This window comes from Ailuropoda melanoleuca, chromosome 2, assembly GCF_002007445.2.
Source record: "Ailuropoda melanoleuca isolate Jingjing chromosome 2, ASM200744v2, whole genome shotgun sequence".
NCBI lineage: Eukaryota > Metazoa > Chordata > Mammalia > Carnivora > Ursidae > Ailuropoda > Ailuropoda melanoleuca.
This window is the reverse complement of record NC_048219.1, coordinates 130,333,206-130,350,636: the sequence shown is the minus strand read 5'-3', so window position 1 is coordinate 130,350,636 and position 17,431 is coordinate 130,333,206. Positions and strand designations below refer to the sequence as shown.

Sequence of the window (17,431 nt, the reverse complement as noted above, 5' to 3'; positions counted from 1 at the left end):
AAACATGCTAAGTATGAAGAACACATTTCAAAGAATTTGCTATTATTCAAAAAAAATTTTTTAAGAGCAAGCCAATCTGGGTCTGTTAGAGAAATAGCTGATCCAGGTTTGGGCACGAACTATACAAAAACCTGGACAATATTATCAAACTAGAAAGCAAAAAATCTATCAAATTATTGGGATCTAGTTAACAACAACAAAAAAAAAAGACACAGGAGTCAAGTCAAAGAGTCTCCCATTGGCCAAAGATGGGACAATCTGAGCACCAATAAGAATAATGACTGTCATGGTTTGAAACAAACAAAATAAATAAAAACCTGTAAGTTCAGAATAGTATTTAAAACTGGTTAGCTTTGGAGTTTCCTATGGCATCAACTCATTATTCTGAAGATTAGTAAATAGGGAAAAATTTATCCTGCTTTTTCTGTGCTAATTGTATTTCAAGTTAACCAAAGAGTTTGAAGAAAATTCTTCTCCATAGACAATTTCCTACTAATAAGTGCAGAAGAAATGATGAAATTTTAAAACCATTATTTTGTCACACTAAATGAAATAATGGGTTGAGATAACGCTCCTGAATGACTATTAAAACCATGGAACTTTTAAATGGATAAACCAGACTGATAATACCAGAACTTCTGATCAATCTTAGTATCACTAAAAATGAGACAATCGGGCATTATGTGTCTCCTGATGTGATATGACGCACATCACATCACCTACGTGTGTTCAGCACCATCTAGGAAGCATTCTTCGCCAAAAAAAAGTGAACCTGAATGTAATGAAACCTCTAGGACTAACCATCACTTTAAATGACACCAGGAGGTTGAAATCAGCCAGCCATGTGGGACATTTTCTAAAACAAACACCCTGATTTCTCTAACAAATAAACATCAAATTAAAAAGCGAGTGGGAGTGAACTTTTATATATTAAAAGAGGCTTATGTGATACATCAACCAAATTTAAGATGTGGACATTGTTTCAGTCTGATTTAAATGAACTGCAAAAGCAATTTTTAGATAGCCAGAGAAAAATGAACAAGAACTGGGTATAAGTTGATCTTAACAAATTATTATGAATTTTGTTAGATGCGATCATGATATTTTGTTTAAAAAAGTTCTTATAGTAGATATTAAAATAGTTGCAGGTGAAATGACATGATGTTTGGGATTTGCTTGAAAATACTACAGAAAAATAAAAGCATGTTTGTGTGTGTGTGGGTGTGGGTACAGGTGTAACAAGATTGACAACTGTTGATAAGTGTTGAAGCTGGTTCATTACTCTGTTCTCTCTGCTTTTGTATTTGTTTGAAAATGACCAGGATTAAAATTAAAAGCTGAGTTTTGTTTTCAAAACGTGTTAGTATAAAATATGGCAAACATACAAAAAAAGTCTATGAACCACTTAAAGAAAAACATTGAATTATATTCTTATGTATCCAAACCCAGGGCAAAACATGAAACGTTACCATCCCTACCAGTCCCCTTTGGTCCTTTCCTGAATATCTCACCCTTCTCCCTCAGAGATATCCACCATTCTGAATTTTCTGATATCTCCTTATTTTTCTTCATAGAGTTTTTTTGTTTTACTATTCATGCACCATTCTTGCACAATATACTATCTAGTTATTTTTTTCTGTTTTTGAACTTGATACGAATGGAATGATGCTTTATGTTGACTTGCTTCTTCAACATCCATTTTGAAAAGATACATGTTGATGCTTTTAACTATAGTTTATTCATTTTCACTGCTGCAAAGTGTTCCATTGTGTGCATGTACCATAACCTCTTTATCCATTCAACGGTTGATAGACATTTGAATTTTTAGTATATTGTGAACACTTCCGTATGGAATACTTTCTTTGAGGTAAGTACCTACAAGTAGAATTACTGTGCCATAGTATACATGCAAATGAAATTAGGCAATGCCAAACTGTTTTCTAAAATGGTGGTTGTACCAATTTCTTTAGAAAGCAGTTCTCAAGATTTTCCTCTCTTCCACATCTTCACCTAATGCTTAATCTTTTCAGTCTTATTTTTTGTCAATCTGGTAAGTGTGAAATGGTGTCTTATTATTATTTTAACCTGCATTTCCTTTATTATTAATGAGTGTGAGCATCTTCTCACAAGTTATAGGAACATTTGAGCTTCCACCTCTGTGAAATATACATTGGTCTTTTGCTCATGTTCTAAAAAGTTGTTTCTCTTTTTCTTATTGATTCCAAGGAGTACTTTGTATATTCTGTATGTTAACTTTTTATAGTTTTATGGATTATACATAACTATTTAGTGGCTTGCTTTTTCACTTTATAGAATCCTTTGATGACCCAGCATTCTCAATTTTCATATAGTCAAATTGATCAATCTTGCACTCTTGGTCACCTTATTAAAGGAATCTCTCCTTACCTCAAGGGTACAAATATATTTCCCTACATTATCTTCTAACACCCTTACCATTTTGTTTTTTAATTTAGGTCTTTAATTCACTTGAACTTTTTTGTTTCCCTTTTGTGAGGCAGGGCTCCAATTTCATTTTTTCCATATGGATAGCCAATGACCTAGAATCATTTATTGAAAAGCTCATTCTTTCTCCACTGCTCTGCAATACCATTTCAGTCATAAATCAAGTGTCTACATAATTGTGTGTGTGCTTCTGGGTTCTTTAACACAGGCTGAATTGTCATCGTCTAGAAAAAAGTAGAACAGTCTGAGTTTGGTAATTTCCCTTATCACCTCAAGCCTTTCGAACACAAGTTCCTAAAACACAAGTTAGTTCATGTCAGTTCTCTGCTCAAAAACATTAAAGGGTCCTACATTGAAACAATGTAAGGAACTTTAAAGCCCCCCTCCCTAGACAGTGAACCATTCTGACCTTCAGATTTACATTAACCTCAACAATGCCCACCACATAGCAGAAGCTCAGTAAATACTAGTTTCTTCTGTATAGGATTTTACATAGGCTGTTAATTTTTTTTTTTAAGAGAACATGATTTGTTTCCTGACATATTCAAAATGTTCTCATATGAACTTATACTTTTGTTTTGTTAAAATGTATAACCTTAAAATTTGTCTAAATCATTTAAGATTATAAGGGTTTCAAGTCACTTTCTTTGTCTTAAAGTGTGTTATTAACTTGCTTTGAAATGTAACCATATAAAAGTATAACTGTTTAACAAAATCACGCATTCCATTTCAGTCTGATTTACCTTTTGTGCTGTTAGGAAAATAGACTCTTGGAAAACCAAATGACAAAACAAAGTAATCAAGGTCTATTTAATAACAAATGAATTTTTTATTACATTTTATTAGATGTGCAAGAACTCCAGTTTGGGGTATGATTTCTTACTTATTCTATTGTACATTTTGGTATTATCTCTTTTTGAGATAGAATAGAAAAGTCTTCTACAGGCAGCTTCAGGGACCAATTAAGTCCATTAAATTATATCCAGTTACGTAGTGAACTGGACCACTGCTGTCTGGGGCTGTCTAGAACTGTGACAATTAGGAGATGGAGAGAGGCAGAAAGAGAGATTGATTTTATATGTCACTGAAGCACACTGCAACAATATGCCAGCGTGACTTTCAAAATGGCCTTAAAATATTCCAAACTCAGGGAGTTTCCTTGCTCCTGAGTGGGAGTTGACAGACTGTCTGGCAGCATTAGAAAGAGGCAGAGAAAAGCTGATGTCTATATTGTGTCCTCTAATAATAACATTCTGCCTCTTTGCGGCATCTCCCCTTAGAAGGATCCGTCTGTTTGTTGTGAGGTGCGTGTGTGTGCGTGTGTGTGTGTGTTTCAGAGAGCTTGCCTCCCCTTGTGCAGGGGGCATGATTTCACCTCTCACATCTGGGAAACCCGAACCGAAGGACACTAACCCTACCAAGGTCACCTAGAAAATTAGTGTTGTGGCCTAGGGGGTTTGGGGAACAGAATCCAAGTGTCCCGACTTCAGCTCCGTGGTTGCACACTCAATCATTTTCGATCTCATGTAAAAAAAAAAAAATCAGTGGGCGGGGAAAGTGAGAAATTGATCAGATTTCCTCCGCTTTCCCCTTAATTCCCCTCCCCCTTACGAAGATAAAAACTCGGGAAAGAAAACGAGATGTCCACTTTGCAGTTCTTAAACTGGGTCCCCCAAGTCACCCCCACTCCCCCACCCCCGACACAAAGCGATCGGGCTCCCAGGGTTTCCTCCCGTCCAACCGCGAGCCCTGGAGGTGAGGAGTGGTTAAAACTCAGCCCTCACCTCCAGCGGGTCCCGAGCTCCGCGGCGCCCAAGCCCCGCCCCGCGCGCCCTTCCCCCCACCGCCTCGGCGCGCCAGCCCCTCTCCCCTCTCCCAATCGGGCGCACCCACCCCAGATGCCGCCTGGCACCGAGCGTAGCCGTCGCCGCCGCCTCCGCAGCACTTTCCACTTGTACTGATCACCTCCGAGCCCCGCTCTGCCTGCTTGCCGGAGCGGAGAGCGGCCCGCGCGCCAGCCCTTGGCAGCCTCGGAGCAGCGGGCTCCGGGAGGCAACTCCTTGGGAGCGCCCTGTCCGGGGTGCCCTCTGCGCTCTGCAGTGTCTTTCTCTCTGCCTGGGAGGAGGAGGAGAAGAAAGAGGAGGAGGAGGAGGACGACGACGACGACGTCTGGTCCGGGCTGGGAGGTGGAGCAGCGGCAGCCGCCGCCGCCGCCGCCGGAAAGGGAGAGGCAGGAGAGATCGAGACTTGGAAACCCCAAAGTGCCCGCGACCCTGCACGGCAGGCTCACGGCAGGCTCCCTTCCAGCTTCATGGGCAAAGTGTGGAAACAGCAGATGTACCCTCAGTACGCCACCTACTACTACCCCCAGTATCTTCAAGCGAAGGTAAAGGGGAGCCGGGGGGGTGGGGGACGCCGGGGGCGCGCGCGGGTCGGGCCCGGGCAGGGGCGCGCGCAGCGAGCCCCCGCCACCCCCGGCGGAGTTGATGGGGGGTTGCTAACTATAGCTCTGGCCTGGGTGGCGCGGGGCGGCGCGCGGGGCGGCGGCTGCCCGGGGAGAGGAGTGCGGGGATCGGGTTACAGAAAGCCGTGGGGGGAGAGACTAGACAGGAAAGAGCCGCCGGCCCCTTCCTGGCCCGGGAGGCGGGGAGGGTCGCGGGGCCGAGCGGCGCCCTCGCCGAGCGTTGGCGGCTCGGCCGCGGACGCTTGGGGCCCCGCGGCAGAACCCGCGGGCGGCGCGGCTTTTCGACCGCTTCTCCTGGGCCTCGCCCTGCCAGCGGTAACTCTTGCCTTCCCTCGGAGTGGTGCGCAGCCTCCCGCCCCCCAGGGACGCCCCTCAACCTCCCGCGCGCGCGATGACTGGCGCTTGGGGGTGGGGGGGAGGACGGGACATTTTCTTCCCCGCCTCTGGCCTTGCGCGCCCGCCCCTTGCCTTGATCTTTGTGCGGTGTGGCACTTCACCTGGTTACTGATTTCTACTTTTACGCTGGTGTTTTGGGTAGAAAAGTGGCCAAAGTTCACTCACCGTTCATTGATGTCCTTTTTAATCTTCCCTGTAGCTTTTGCAAAGGAGAGACAATGGGCAGATTTCAGTGCAGAAAAAGAAGTGACTTTAGTTTAGAAGAATACTATCCTATGTGTTGACCACAGATCCCTTTCCAGTGGTGCTTTCTCAAAAGTGGCCTTGGCATACTCTTAGGTAACACAACTGGTGACATGTAGGCGTACAAATTGCAACTGACTTTCCAGGGACCCTGGGTGGCTTGTTAGTGGGCCTACCTTATTTTTAGTAAGATTTGAGGCATTCCGAACGCATAAAAAAATACATATATAGACACGTATATATGTATTGGGCCTATCGAGAGCGAGGGTCTCACTGCTTTGGAAGCTTCTTTCATAATCTGGGAGGATTGAGGTTGAATGCACCAGCCTTCTTCAGCGATTAGCATCTTCTATCACTACTCCGGTGCCCTTCTAGATCACAAAAGAATCAAGTATGGATGCAGTGCCTGAACTTATTTTGGTAGGTTGTAATCGTGTCCTCCTTGCTGGCAGAGGACATTCCTGGCCTGGTGCAAAGAATCTCTGATTCAATCTTGATAAGCTTTCCTTTCTTACAGTGTGTGTGGTCCATGTTATGTACCTACAACATAGCTCTGCATTTGCTCACGTAAAAAAGGACACTTGTCAGCACTGAGACCAGAAATTTCTAGCAATCAAGGGCCTTCTTTTTACTCCCCCCCAATATGCATCTTACTTTGGGTGGCCAGAAAGCCCCAAGATGGTAGAAGCGAGGATACCCATTATTCATTTCTGTGTGTGGTCCCCACATATTTGCTTTCAGGGACCCAAGGTAGGTGCTCATTTTTTTTTGTGAGCTACAATGTAAATACAGGTTGTTCAAAGAAATTTTGAGGTATAACCAATGCACTACCTTTTAGGTATCATATATGTTTAATGCACTTGTTTAAATTATGCAGCATTGTGTGCCTAAAGGACAGCCTATTCAACACTTAACTGTATGAATAATAAATCCATACACTCAGGTGAAGAAGAAAAAGGGCCGTGTTTCTACAGGCACATTCACCTTAGTAATTTTTATGTACCATTAGTAAGTTAGAAACCAAGTACATAGCATTTAATATAGCTAATGCAATGCCATTTGGCTCTTTTTGCCCCGTAAATAATTGAAGAGAGAGACAAACGGCAAGAGCCTGCTCTAGTAATTAGGGTCGGAGCCCAGAAAGCTTTAGGGCCCATTTTCTGAAAGTGTGCTTCCTGCATAAAGCATTTAATATTGATTTGTGTTACAGTAAATGACATTCTCAAAACATATCTTGCTGTTTCTACTATGAAATCTGAAATCCTGTTACTCCTGAATTTCTTTGTTTCAGGAGAAAGACACACGTACTGACTTGACCTACATAACATGGTATTCAAGTTCTACAATTAAACCTAAATTCCCTATTGTAAAGAATCTTCATTATCTCAGAAAGGGGCATCTCCTAAAATGTAAAGTGACTAGATGGAGATTTTAGGTAAGCACAGTTTGAAACACCTACCTGTGTTTTTTTTCTCCCTGACATATTTGTTGCTAACAGGGTAGTGTGAGTCATTTAAAAAAAGAGAGAGAGAGAGAGAGAGAGAGACTTCGTTTGATTCGTGGTTAGTTTAAAAACAGGCGTTGCCCAATCTACCTAAAGAGTTAATAGTCTCTCTTAGAGTCTGTGGTCTCTGGTGATGGTCCTTGCCTCGGTGTGTGTGTCTTTTAACCTTCCTGAAACATGGGATAGAAAACATCAGCCTGTTTAAAGTACAGTGATGTGTTTGCTAGTCAAGTTGTTTTGAAACTTCTGTTTGGAAGCTATATCAAAAACTGAGGAGTGGCATGGTTGTTTACAAAGTGATATCTGACTTAAACCTGCGACCAAGAGATGAATGTGATGGCTTTGTGTTTCTTTTCATCTGAAGGAATACATACCAATTAGAATGGCACTTGAAAGGAGTTTCGTTACCATACTTTACAAAAGTAACCTATGTCAAATGATGCTTCTTGAGTTAATCACCCAATCAGAGTCTGTCTTAGAAATTTTATTTATAGTACTTTTCCCCCACAGAAACGTGTTAGTTACTTCTACATTTATTAACAGCAGCGACAAGAAAAATCTATGGAGCTCTCTTACGGTGTGTGACCATATCAGTATGTTTTGCACTTTGACAGAAAGAGAAAATCATTGGAAAAACAGTACAGCTGCATTAAACATAAAGTAAATCTGAGGATGCTGTGAAAGGACAGGACCTGAGGGGAAGTGAAGGAGATTGTGAAATTTTCATAATATCTTAGTGCAGAGTGACACAGATTGCAAGTAACCCGATTTTACATGCTTGTTGGGAGTTTTTGTGTTCCTCTGTCAGGGTGGTCTTATCACAGCAGGCTCCCTTTATCACCTGACACGTTCATTCTAAGAGGTAGTTTGATGTAGCTTCGTAAATATAAGCACATACTGTTCTAAAGGATTTTCTGAATTACAAATGACCTAAGCTATATTAGGAAAAATTAAATTTGGTATCCACTTTTCAGCTACACAGAAAAGAATTCTGATAATTTAACATATCTTAACCTAAAGATTTGCATGTGCTTATTTTCAAACATTGGCTGTGTTAATTTCACGTAGTATAAAGGCACCCCTCACGGTCTGTTTATTTCAAAGATACTGCAACGTACATTACTGCCAACGCATGTATGCAAATACAGATGGGAATTGAAATACTTATTCTATTTCTTTTGAAGAAAGGAAAATACAAAATGTTCTTTACATGCTTAGCTAATATTTTGTACCAACTAATGCAGTTTGACACATTTGTGATCTTTATTCATAGTTATCAAAAGATATTTCTATAAAATATACCATATTCAAAGCTTGCTTTTAAAATTTTTATGCATAAACAGTATCGTTTATGAAATGTCTAAAACAAAAGTTTCTTTTAAAGCTCTATTTGTATAAGTGTGTGCTAAAGAATGCATTTGAACCTAAGCTTCAAAATGTGAAAAATAATGGGTGATGTAATTTGGGATTGTATTAATAAAGGCAAGTAGAACAAAGTAGTTTTTCTGAATTGAATTTTTGTGTGCATTAACATTTTGTTGAATTCCTTAACTTTTACTTAGTAGCCATAGGAATATTGTGTCAATCTGTTTCTGTAGGAATTAGGGGTAATGATTTGATACATAGAGCTACTGAGTATATTAAGGTTGTTGAGCCATCCAGAGGCATGATATTAAGACTTAGGGTGCTTTGTGTCCTAAAACGTAACCACATTTATACAGCGAATAACGTTTGCTTAAATATATCAACACAGCCATGCAATATTTTACACCCTTCTGAATACACTTTAGTTCTTTAGGTGAGTGGGAGAGCGGGGCTATCAAGAAGTGGTGTGGGAAGACTCAAGGTCATGGGATGGTTAAAATGAAGATGCATTATAATGCACTATTGTAGCATTCTTCCCTTCAAATAGCTACTTCTTTTGGATTTCCCATAGCATCTATTAGATTTTTATTCGTTGGGAGCTAAATCTTGAGCTACTAGAAAGAAACAGGAAAAGGTAAGTGAAGAGAAGTAGGAGAGTTTTCAATCATTTAGTATTAGTATACCTCGATATGCCTTATGTGGTTGGCAGTCTTGGTTTTAAATTTAAGTTCAAATATGGGCAATTTCCATGGAATACAGTTTCAAGGAAAAAAATTTTAAACTTTACTGATATCTTACTCAGACTTTGTATTTTGCTTAATGGTTTATTGGAACTTTAAAATTACCCCAGCTTATTTAATGAGTACTGAAATTTTAAGTTATGGGTCTTAGTTAAAAACAAAGGGGTCTTTCTTCCTTTTCTTTTTATTAAATAGAGGGTTTTCAGAAAATAAAATATTTTCCCCCATGTCTGCTTAACCAGTAAAAATCACATGAAGGATATATGGAATGGAAGGATAAGTGCTTAGTAAAATCATATTGACACTTACATATTGTTCATTCTTTTTAAGGATGAGGAATTTTTTTGTCTAGTTTGTTTTTTATTAGATGCTCAGTTCACTAATGTTCATTCTCCCCAAGCATGGCCTCCTATCCCACTGTATGGCTCTCTGCAAGGGGTATCAACACCTCCCTAGTTTCTTGCCTGATCCACAGAACAGTAGGTGCTAAATAAATGCTTGTTAGTGACTATTATTATTCAGAATAAGTACATGCAAAACCTTTTTAGACCAGAAAAAGAATTGTAGACCAAAATCGACAAATGTAATAAACCAGTCTAATTTTCTATGGAAATCTTATTATAGTTTGATTTGTGTTTTGATTTATTTTGTGCCTATCGTGACAACTGTAAGCTGTTTTATGAATTAAGATCCTTAAGAGGAATCGCATACTAATTGGTCAATGCTTAATTTATGGAATCAAAGTGCCTTTTTGTACACTCTTCATTAAAGCATATGGTGCCAGAAAAAAAAAAAATCTCATAGTAGTATACTGAGGGGGGAAGTGTTACATGTGATGAACTGGTGACTCAGCCTGGGCTTTGCTTCCTGTCAGTGACCCCCACCAACACAATTCCAATTTTTTCCTGCTCAATTTTCAAGAAAATTGCCTTTTTAAAAAAATGTATTTCAGACTCGATAAAAACATTTATTCATTTAATGGCAAACAGCTAAACTATAAACTAGCATTGAGGTGTTCAAAATTAGTTATCTCTCAATTACTGACTGTTGCATAACCCTAAACATGACATTCATCGGGATTAGCTTGTTACCCCATTCATTGGGATTAGAGGAATAAGCAGAACCGTATCGAGTTGCTGTTAAGTACAGGTACTATGTTCAATGTAACATAGCTTTATTAAAGAAAATGTAGTAATGATATGTGAGTGATTTAAATGCAATGCCATAATATTTGGTATAAAATCAAACCATGTATTTAAAATTGAACATTGGGGGGGCGCCTGGGTGGCACAGCAGTTAAGCGTCTGCCTTCGGCTCAGGGCGTGATCCCGGCGTTATGGGATCGAGCCCCACATCAGGCTCCTCTGCTAGGAGCCTGCTTCTTCTTCTCCCACTCCCCCTGCTTGTGTTCCCTCTCTCGCTGGCTGTCTCTCTCTCTGTCAAATAAATAAATAAAATCTTTAATAAAAAAAAAATAAAATAAAATTGAACATTGGACTTGGAGATTTTATGTGGAATTATTTTAAATGTTCTGGTTTCTCTGTTCCATTATTTTAATGGATACACAGTAAAACCTGATGGGAGTGGTCTGTGCCTCATGAGAGGCACACTTGGATGAGACAGACTTAACAGTGGGAGCTTGGCCAGATGATGATGCATGGCAAAATGTCTCCTTAGAGTCAAGTGTGTGAAAAGTACATGCAAATTTGAGCGCACACACAAATTTGATAGTGGAAACTAAACATTTCTTTCCTTTTTAAAAAAAAAATTATTTATTTATTTGAGAGAGATAGAGCACAGGCAAGCACATGAGCTGTGGGGGAGGGGAGCTCAGGGCGGGGGGGGGGGGGCGGTTGNGGGGGGGGGGGGCTGCTGCAGAGGGAGAGGGAGAGAGGCAGAGAAGCAGACTCCCTGCTGAGTGCTGAGCACGGAGAGAGCAGAGCCTGGAGCCTGATGAGGGGCTTGATCCCAGGATCCTGACACCATGACCTGCACTGAAACCCAGAGTCTTGGGGCTTAACCGACTGGGGCACCCAGGCGCCCCTAATCATTTCTTAATATGAAGGGAAAGGGTGAAGGGGATGGTGATGGCTAAGCCAAAAATCAACTGAATATGTATCTCCCATAGCTGAATTCTTTACTTTTTCTTAATGTATTCTGTCCCCTTAACATAATTGCATAAATATTTTAATTTTTCAAATAAGCACTGGAAGAGAAGTATGTCAAAGATGGTGAAAGAGAGACGAAACGGAGGGGGGCAAAAATCAACACCTAGACCTCCTGGGAAAGAAAACATGCAGAACTGAATGCTGTCCTCCATTGTCTTTTAGCTAATTCTTAAATGGATGCATTTGTCATTTTAGAAGATGGAGAACAGTTTTCTAGATGACAGATATGAAAACCTAAATCCTAAAAGTGAGATTAGATGCTAATATGAGCAGTTAACTTGCTTATAACTCTGGTACTGTAAACACAATGTCTGGTGGATGATTTCCAACGTGGGCTGTAACATCTGTATTCTGGAATTAGGTTAAGTTTTAAGCTTGTTGAAAAATTGCCGAGGTTCAGGAAGGTTCATGAAGGACTGAAATACTAACTAATCGGTTATATTTCCTGAGTGATCCCAGAGCACCGTTCTCTGCACTTGAAATTGGAAAAGGTTAGGAAGTGTATATCTGGTCCTTGCTCTCCAGCATCTCACCAGCTACCAGAAAGGACAAAATAGACACAGTACAAGAAATGAGTGAAGAAGAACATTTACAAAATCGTACACCCAGGAAGGCAGCATACCAAGGGTCTGCGTGACAGAGAAAGCACTAAGATCTGTGGGGTTAAAAACTCTGCCATGTGTTTTGTGAGAAAAAGCAAAGGGCAAATAAAGGCCACAGTAAACCTGGGAATTTTAGAAAGAAATTGGGGCTTTAGATTAATGAGTGAAAATTTCTTGAATTTATAATCAGCATTGTTTTATATCTTTTGCCCTTTTTAATCCTCTTATGAGTACTTAGAATTTTACAGAATAACACTTTTTTTTTTTTTTGGTACTTTACCTTAACGCCTTCCCCTCAAAGTTTCATATTCAATTACCTTAATTTACATTATTATTTTTCAAGTTTTATGCTTATAAATGTGCTACTAAACCAACCTATCAGGTTGTGACACGCTGAGAATATAATGCTTAAATGATGACATAATGGTTATACAGAATTGTTACTCTTACTGTTTTCAGCCATTTGAAATGATGTTTATTCTCCTAATTTATTAGGCTTGCTCACGGCAAGGGGAGAAAACGTCTAGAGTTTTGTTATGCTCCTAATTACATCATCATGTGCCTGCAATCTACATGTTGATAATGTATCCAATGTGAGCTGTTATTTCTTCAGAAAATAACTGCTTTTTTATTATTCATGATCTTTCATAGATATAACTATTCTTTTTATTTGGTCATCCTCTTGCTTTGATTCTAAAAAAAGCTTTCTTCATCTCTGCAAAGGAAACTAAGTCCTTCAGGAGTCATATTGTCCTCTGCTTGCCTCACTGGGGGACCTGGAACCCACCCTTCTGGCTGCCCATTGAACAATAGGTGCTATTGGGCTTCATCCCAGATGAGGAATGATTTCAGGAAAAGGTTTTGTGCAACAAAACTAAATCATTTCATAGATATCACAAATAATTTTTACCAATTTTGTAGGAAAAGTGCATCATTTTCCCAGCTCTGCAAGTGTGTGGCGCCATTTTAGATGATACCAGCTTTGTTTTGTTTTGTTTTTATCAATTGAAATATTTACTAATTAAAATGGGCAGAATTGGATGGATACGTCATGGAATACTGCCCTTAAGTTTCTTGGTGATTGGGGGGAGATCAAAGTTGCCAAAAATGAATTCTAGATTTTAAACTTACATTTTTATTCTACTTAAGCTCCTCAAATAACACTATGCTATTTCCCCTATTTAACACTTTTTAAACACAGTGATTTTGAGAGTTGCAATTGGTAGTATATTTTTACTGGAGAACTTCTAAGCCCTTCCTTGCCTATAGAGTAACAATAACAGCTTATGCATTTTTTTTTTTAAGATTTATTTATTTGAGAGAGAGCAAGAGAGCGAGTGCATGCACATGTGCACCTGGAGGGTAGGGGTGGCAGAGGGAGAGGGAGAGAAGCAGACTCGGCAGCTGAGTGATCCTGATATGGGGCTTGATCTCAGGATCTTGAGCCGAAATCAAGTCAGTCATTTAACCGACTGAGCCACCCAGGTGCCCCAACAATACCAGCTTATAAAATAAAGTCTCAGATAAAATATTCGGTTGTAAGCAAAAGTAAATTTTATTAGAAATTTGTAATACCATCAAGTTTACCTTTGTCTTCTCACCAGCATTTGGATTCATCACTTAACAGGATTTTGACCAATACAGACATTAATAAAAAAAAAAATTTGCCAGTTTTTATTTTCAGGTCACTAACTGAGGTGTTCCCAAAACCTTCTCTGCCTCACAAAGCACACCTTTGATTAATTTCATTGTTTTAAAGATGGAAGCCTTAAAAAAAAAAAAGTTCCTAATCTCAGCCTCTTCCTAGGTTTCGTTCCACATGATTATTTGCACACTTTAATTTAAACAACCCTAAAAGAAGTGGCTACCAGAAAATTTTCTATAGCAAAAATTCTATAGCTGGCAGACATTTTTCTAGAGCTCTATGTGATTTGTTCAGTGATTGGGTATAACTTAGCTTACAAGTGAATTGTTTTCAAGTTTGTTCTAAAAAGTTCACTTATCAGTTATCTAGAACCTGAAACTCATCTAATGTATTTCATATATAAATTGTTATTCTTTTTTTTTTTTTTTAAAGATTTTATTTATTTATTTGACAGAGAGATAGCCAGCGAGAGCAGGAACACAAGCAGGGGGAGTGGGAGAGGAAGAAGCAGGCTTCCAGCGGAGGAGCCTGATGTGGGGCTCAATCCCAGACGCCGGGATCACGCTCTGAGCCGAAGGCTGATGCCCAACGACTGCACCACCCAGGCGCCCCAATATAAATTGTTATTCTTAATGGTAGGGTCCCCAGCCAGCCTTTAAGAGCCTGTAAAAGTGGCCCACTTTATAATTCACAGGTGGTTGTTCTGTACTAATCTCATCCTAGAACCAAAGCACTGTGCAACGTTTGGGTGGGGGGAGAGCGTGAGTATTCTGAGTTGGAATTCCAGGTTCCAGGAACCCATCTTTGCCCCCTTCAGGGGAGTGCGTAGGTTTTCCTAATTCACCTGAGGGGCAGTGGGAAGACAGGTGCTCCCTTGCAGTCCTTCAGTAGGGCTTTAAGCTTCTAGGCCTGGGGACTGGGTTTCCTGAAGAGATGGGAGGTGTGGCTTGCGAAGTCCTGTGAGGTGTGGACTCTGGAGCTTCCTGCTGCGGTGGGAGAGCCTGGGAGCCCTCCTTGTTCCTCACTCCCTGGGAGACTAGCTTCCTACTCACCTGTGTTCCTGTGCTGGCCTCAGAGATAATCTCTTGCTCCCTTCCCCTCCCACCCCCAGTCAAAAATCTCACTTTAAAAAATACAGTCCAAAGCTTTCTAGTAGTGCTTTTCATCCCTTGCTCGTCACTGGCTCCATTATTACGGCCTTCCAGTTTTCCTTGCTTTCCTTGAGCATCAGATCAAGCAAACAGCTTCTGAGGCTGGAAACAAGAATGGAAACAACAAAGAGCAAACTGTCCTGTTCCAGCGCTTCTCTTATTTTCATCTAGTCCTGGTCCAACGGTGGCTCATAACTCACAGGGGAACTCCAGACCTTGGCCATCTGATGGTCGCACATTCTGCTTCACCTCAGATTTTTACCAAAGCAGCCTGTGGAGCACACGTTAAGAACCCTACCCTGAGAGGAAATCAAAATGGAACCAAACAATGCTTAAGAGGATGATTCAGACCATCGATCCCTGGTATTTTGTTTCTGGATTGTGGCTTGACTCTGGGGGGAAGAGCTAGACGAGACCCAAGGGCCTACAAAATGGAAATGGGTGAGGATAAAGTGCATGGGTTTGGGTGATCTCAAGAGTGTGTTTCTACTCTCTCTTCTCATTTTCCCCTACTCCCTCCTTCTTTTCCCTTCTGCCCTGCTCCTGCCCCCAACTTTTCGTCTTACACTGGAAGAGTAGTGTCCCTCTAGACCGACTTCTCACCAACTGGAGGTGTGTGTTCTGTGCTGCTGGTCGATCTGCCATGGTGATTGTTGCATACAAGCTATTCCCACTGCAATGGGCCCAAATCAGGGACCAAGTGTGTCGGACTTAATTTGGCTAAAAAAAAAAAAAAACAAACCAAACTTTACTACCTCTTAATGCAACAGATTATGATTAAGAATTTGCTAACTACAATTGCCTCTTTGAATCAGATTTTCTTTCTGATTCTTTATCCAATTTTATATGGAAATTTAAAATAAAATTTTATTTGGCAATGTATAAATGTAGTTATAGAAGTGCAGACATGATGTAATACTTTGAACAAAAGAGAACATAATTAGCATAATAGAAAGTATTTTGGTGACAAATGCGTCCTCCTAATGAGATTAGAATTTAAATATGAGGTAGTGAAATGGTAGGCCGTGCACATTTTTCTTCACCCAGACTGATATTTAAAATCACATATAACCATCTTTTTCTGTTTCTGGAATATTTCACAGAACGATTCTTTATCTAAAAAGAATCACAAGAGTATTGTGTGTTGTCTAATTTGCTAATGGCTAAAAAAAAAAAAGGTTTGCTTCTTCTTTGGTCATGCTCCTTAGATTTTCATTTTAATAGCAGAAATCTTAAATGCTGATTTTGATTGCTTTCTTAAAGAATAGATTATCTCTTAATGTATAAATAGGATTTAAAATGACAGTGGGTGATCTGTGGTGTTCTTTTCTGCCCCTCTGTCTCTGTCACAGAATTCAGATTCATGTTTCAGCAGTACAGGATGTTCTTCTGTGCACATCCTTTGAGCCTTCAGAATTTGATTTGACTGTGGTCTGACGATAGCATGTTCAGATAAGTACATTGTGATAGTAATCTGTGTGTCTGGGCCCTAATGAACATCTGCTTGCTAGGGCGCCACATGGCAGCACCTTTCTTTGTTTTTCTTCCTTTGCCTTTTTGATTTGAATCTTGTTAAACCCTGAAAATGGGGCTGGTTTTCAATATGCAAATGTTCCTATCTCCCTTTTTTTGGCGGGGGGGAGCCAGATATTTTAAATATGAATGCATTGGGAATTTAAAAAGAGTCTGCCAAAAGCGCACAGCTATAGTTCTGCTATTGACAACTCAGACATATTGTACCAAAATCACCTCGTTAAGATCACATAGTTGGAGCTACCTGGCAAATGTAATTAAATCCAACAAACACCGAGCAGGCATTGTATCGGGCCCTGAAAGGTGCATATGTAAATAAGACATGATTTGGGCCATCGTGGAGCAAAGTGGGATAATTTTGTTTACTTGTGTGTTTATTTAAAGTTTTTATTAAGTGGAACGTGCGTATATACACAAATTTTAAATATAGAGATTAATGTGCTCTTGGGATGGCCCCCCAGGTCGCTGTATAACATTCCAGCACCGGAAAAGCACCCTTATGTCCCTCCCCAGTTTGTACTCCCTGAAGGAAACCACTAGTCTTTCACCTGTCTTTTTGTGTTTGGTGTGGATAGGGTCAAGATTCGTTTTTAGTCTTGTCCCCCCGAAACCGTGCGCCATCATATGAATATCTAGTTGATCCAGCACCATTTATTGAGAGGACATTTTCATTTTCCCCTTTGGATTTCAGTGTGGCCTTGATTGTAAATCAGGTGACCACATTTGTATTTTCTTTTTCTGGACTTTCTGTGTGATTCCGTGTGGATCCTTGTGTCTGTACTCTAGGGTCATAATTACTATAGCAGTATATTAAGTGTATGTTCTTCAAAGTGGTCTTAACTATTCTAGGTCTTTTGTATTTCTTTATAAATTTTAGAATCAGCTTGTCAATTTCCACAAAAAAGAAATACAGGATTTTTATTGGACCGGGCTTAATGAAATCTGTATGGTAATTTTGGGAGAATTTGATGTCTTCCAAACTGTAAATATAGCTCTTCTTATTTATTGGAACTTATGACTTTTATTTTATTTGTTTTGTGTTGCAAACTTATGACTTTTAAGTAGTTGATAATAAGACATAATGAAAAGTATTGTTTTAAATGCTTGTTTCTTAAATACAACCAAGGATTTCTTCAAGGTCTGTAGTATGATAGTTG

The 17,431-nt window shown here is 40.0% G+C and overlaps 1 protein-coding gene across 4 annotated transcripts in view; it reads left to right on the top strand.

Moving 5' to 3' along the window:
- Positions 1-4,430: 4,430 nt before the first annotated feature.
- RBMS1 (RNA binding motif single stranded interacting protein 1) overlaps positions 4,431-17,431 on the top strand; it is a 221,131-nt gene continuing 208,130 nt past the window's right edge. For 3 of the 4 annotated variants that reach the window (XM_034654614.1, XM_034654617.1, XM_034654613.1), the window contains exon 1: positions 4,431-4,849. In XM_034654614.1, coding sequence (XP_034510505.1) covers positions 4,775-4,849 — 75 coding nt within the window. In that variant the 5' untranslated portion in view covers positions 4,431-4,774. The remainder of the gene's footprint in view (positions 4,850-17,431) is intronic. The other variant, XM_034654618.1, reaches the window with a different exon arrangement.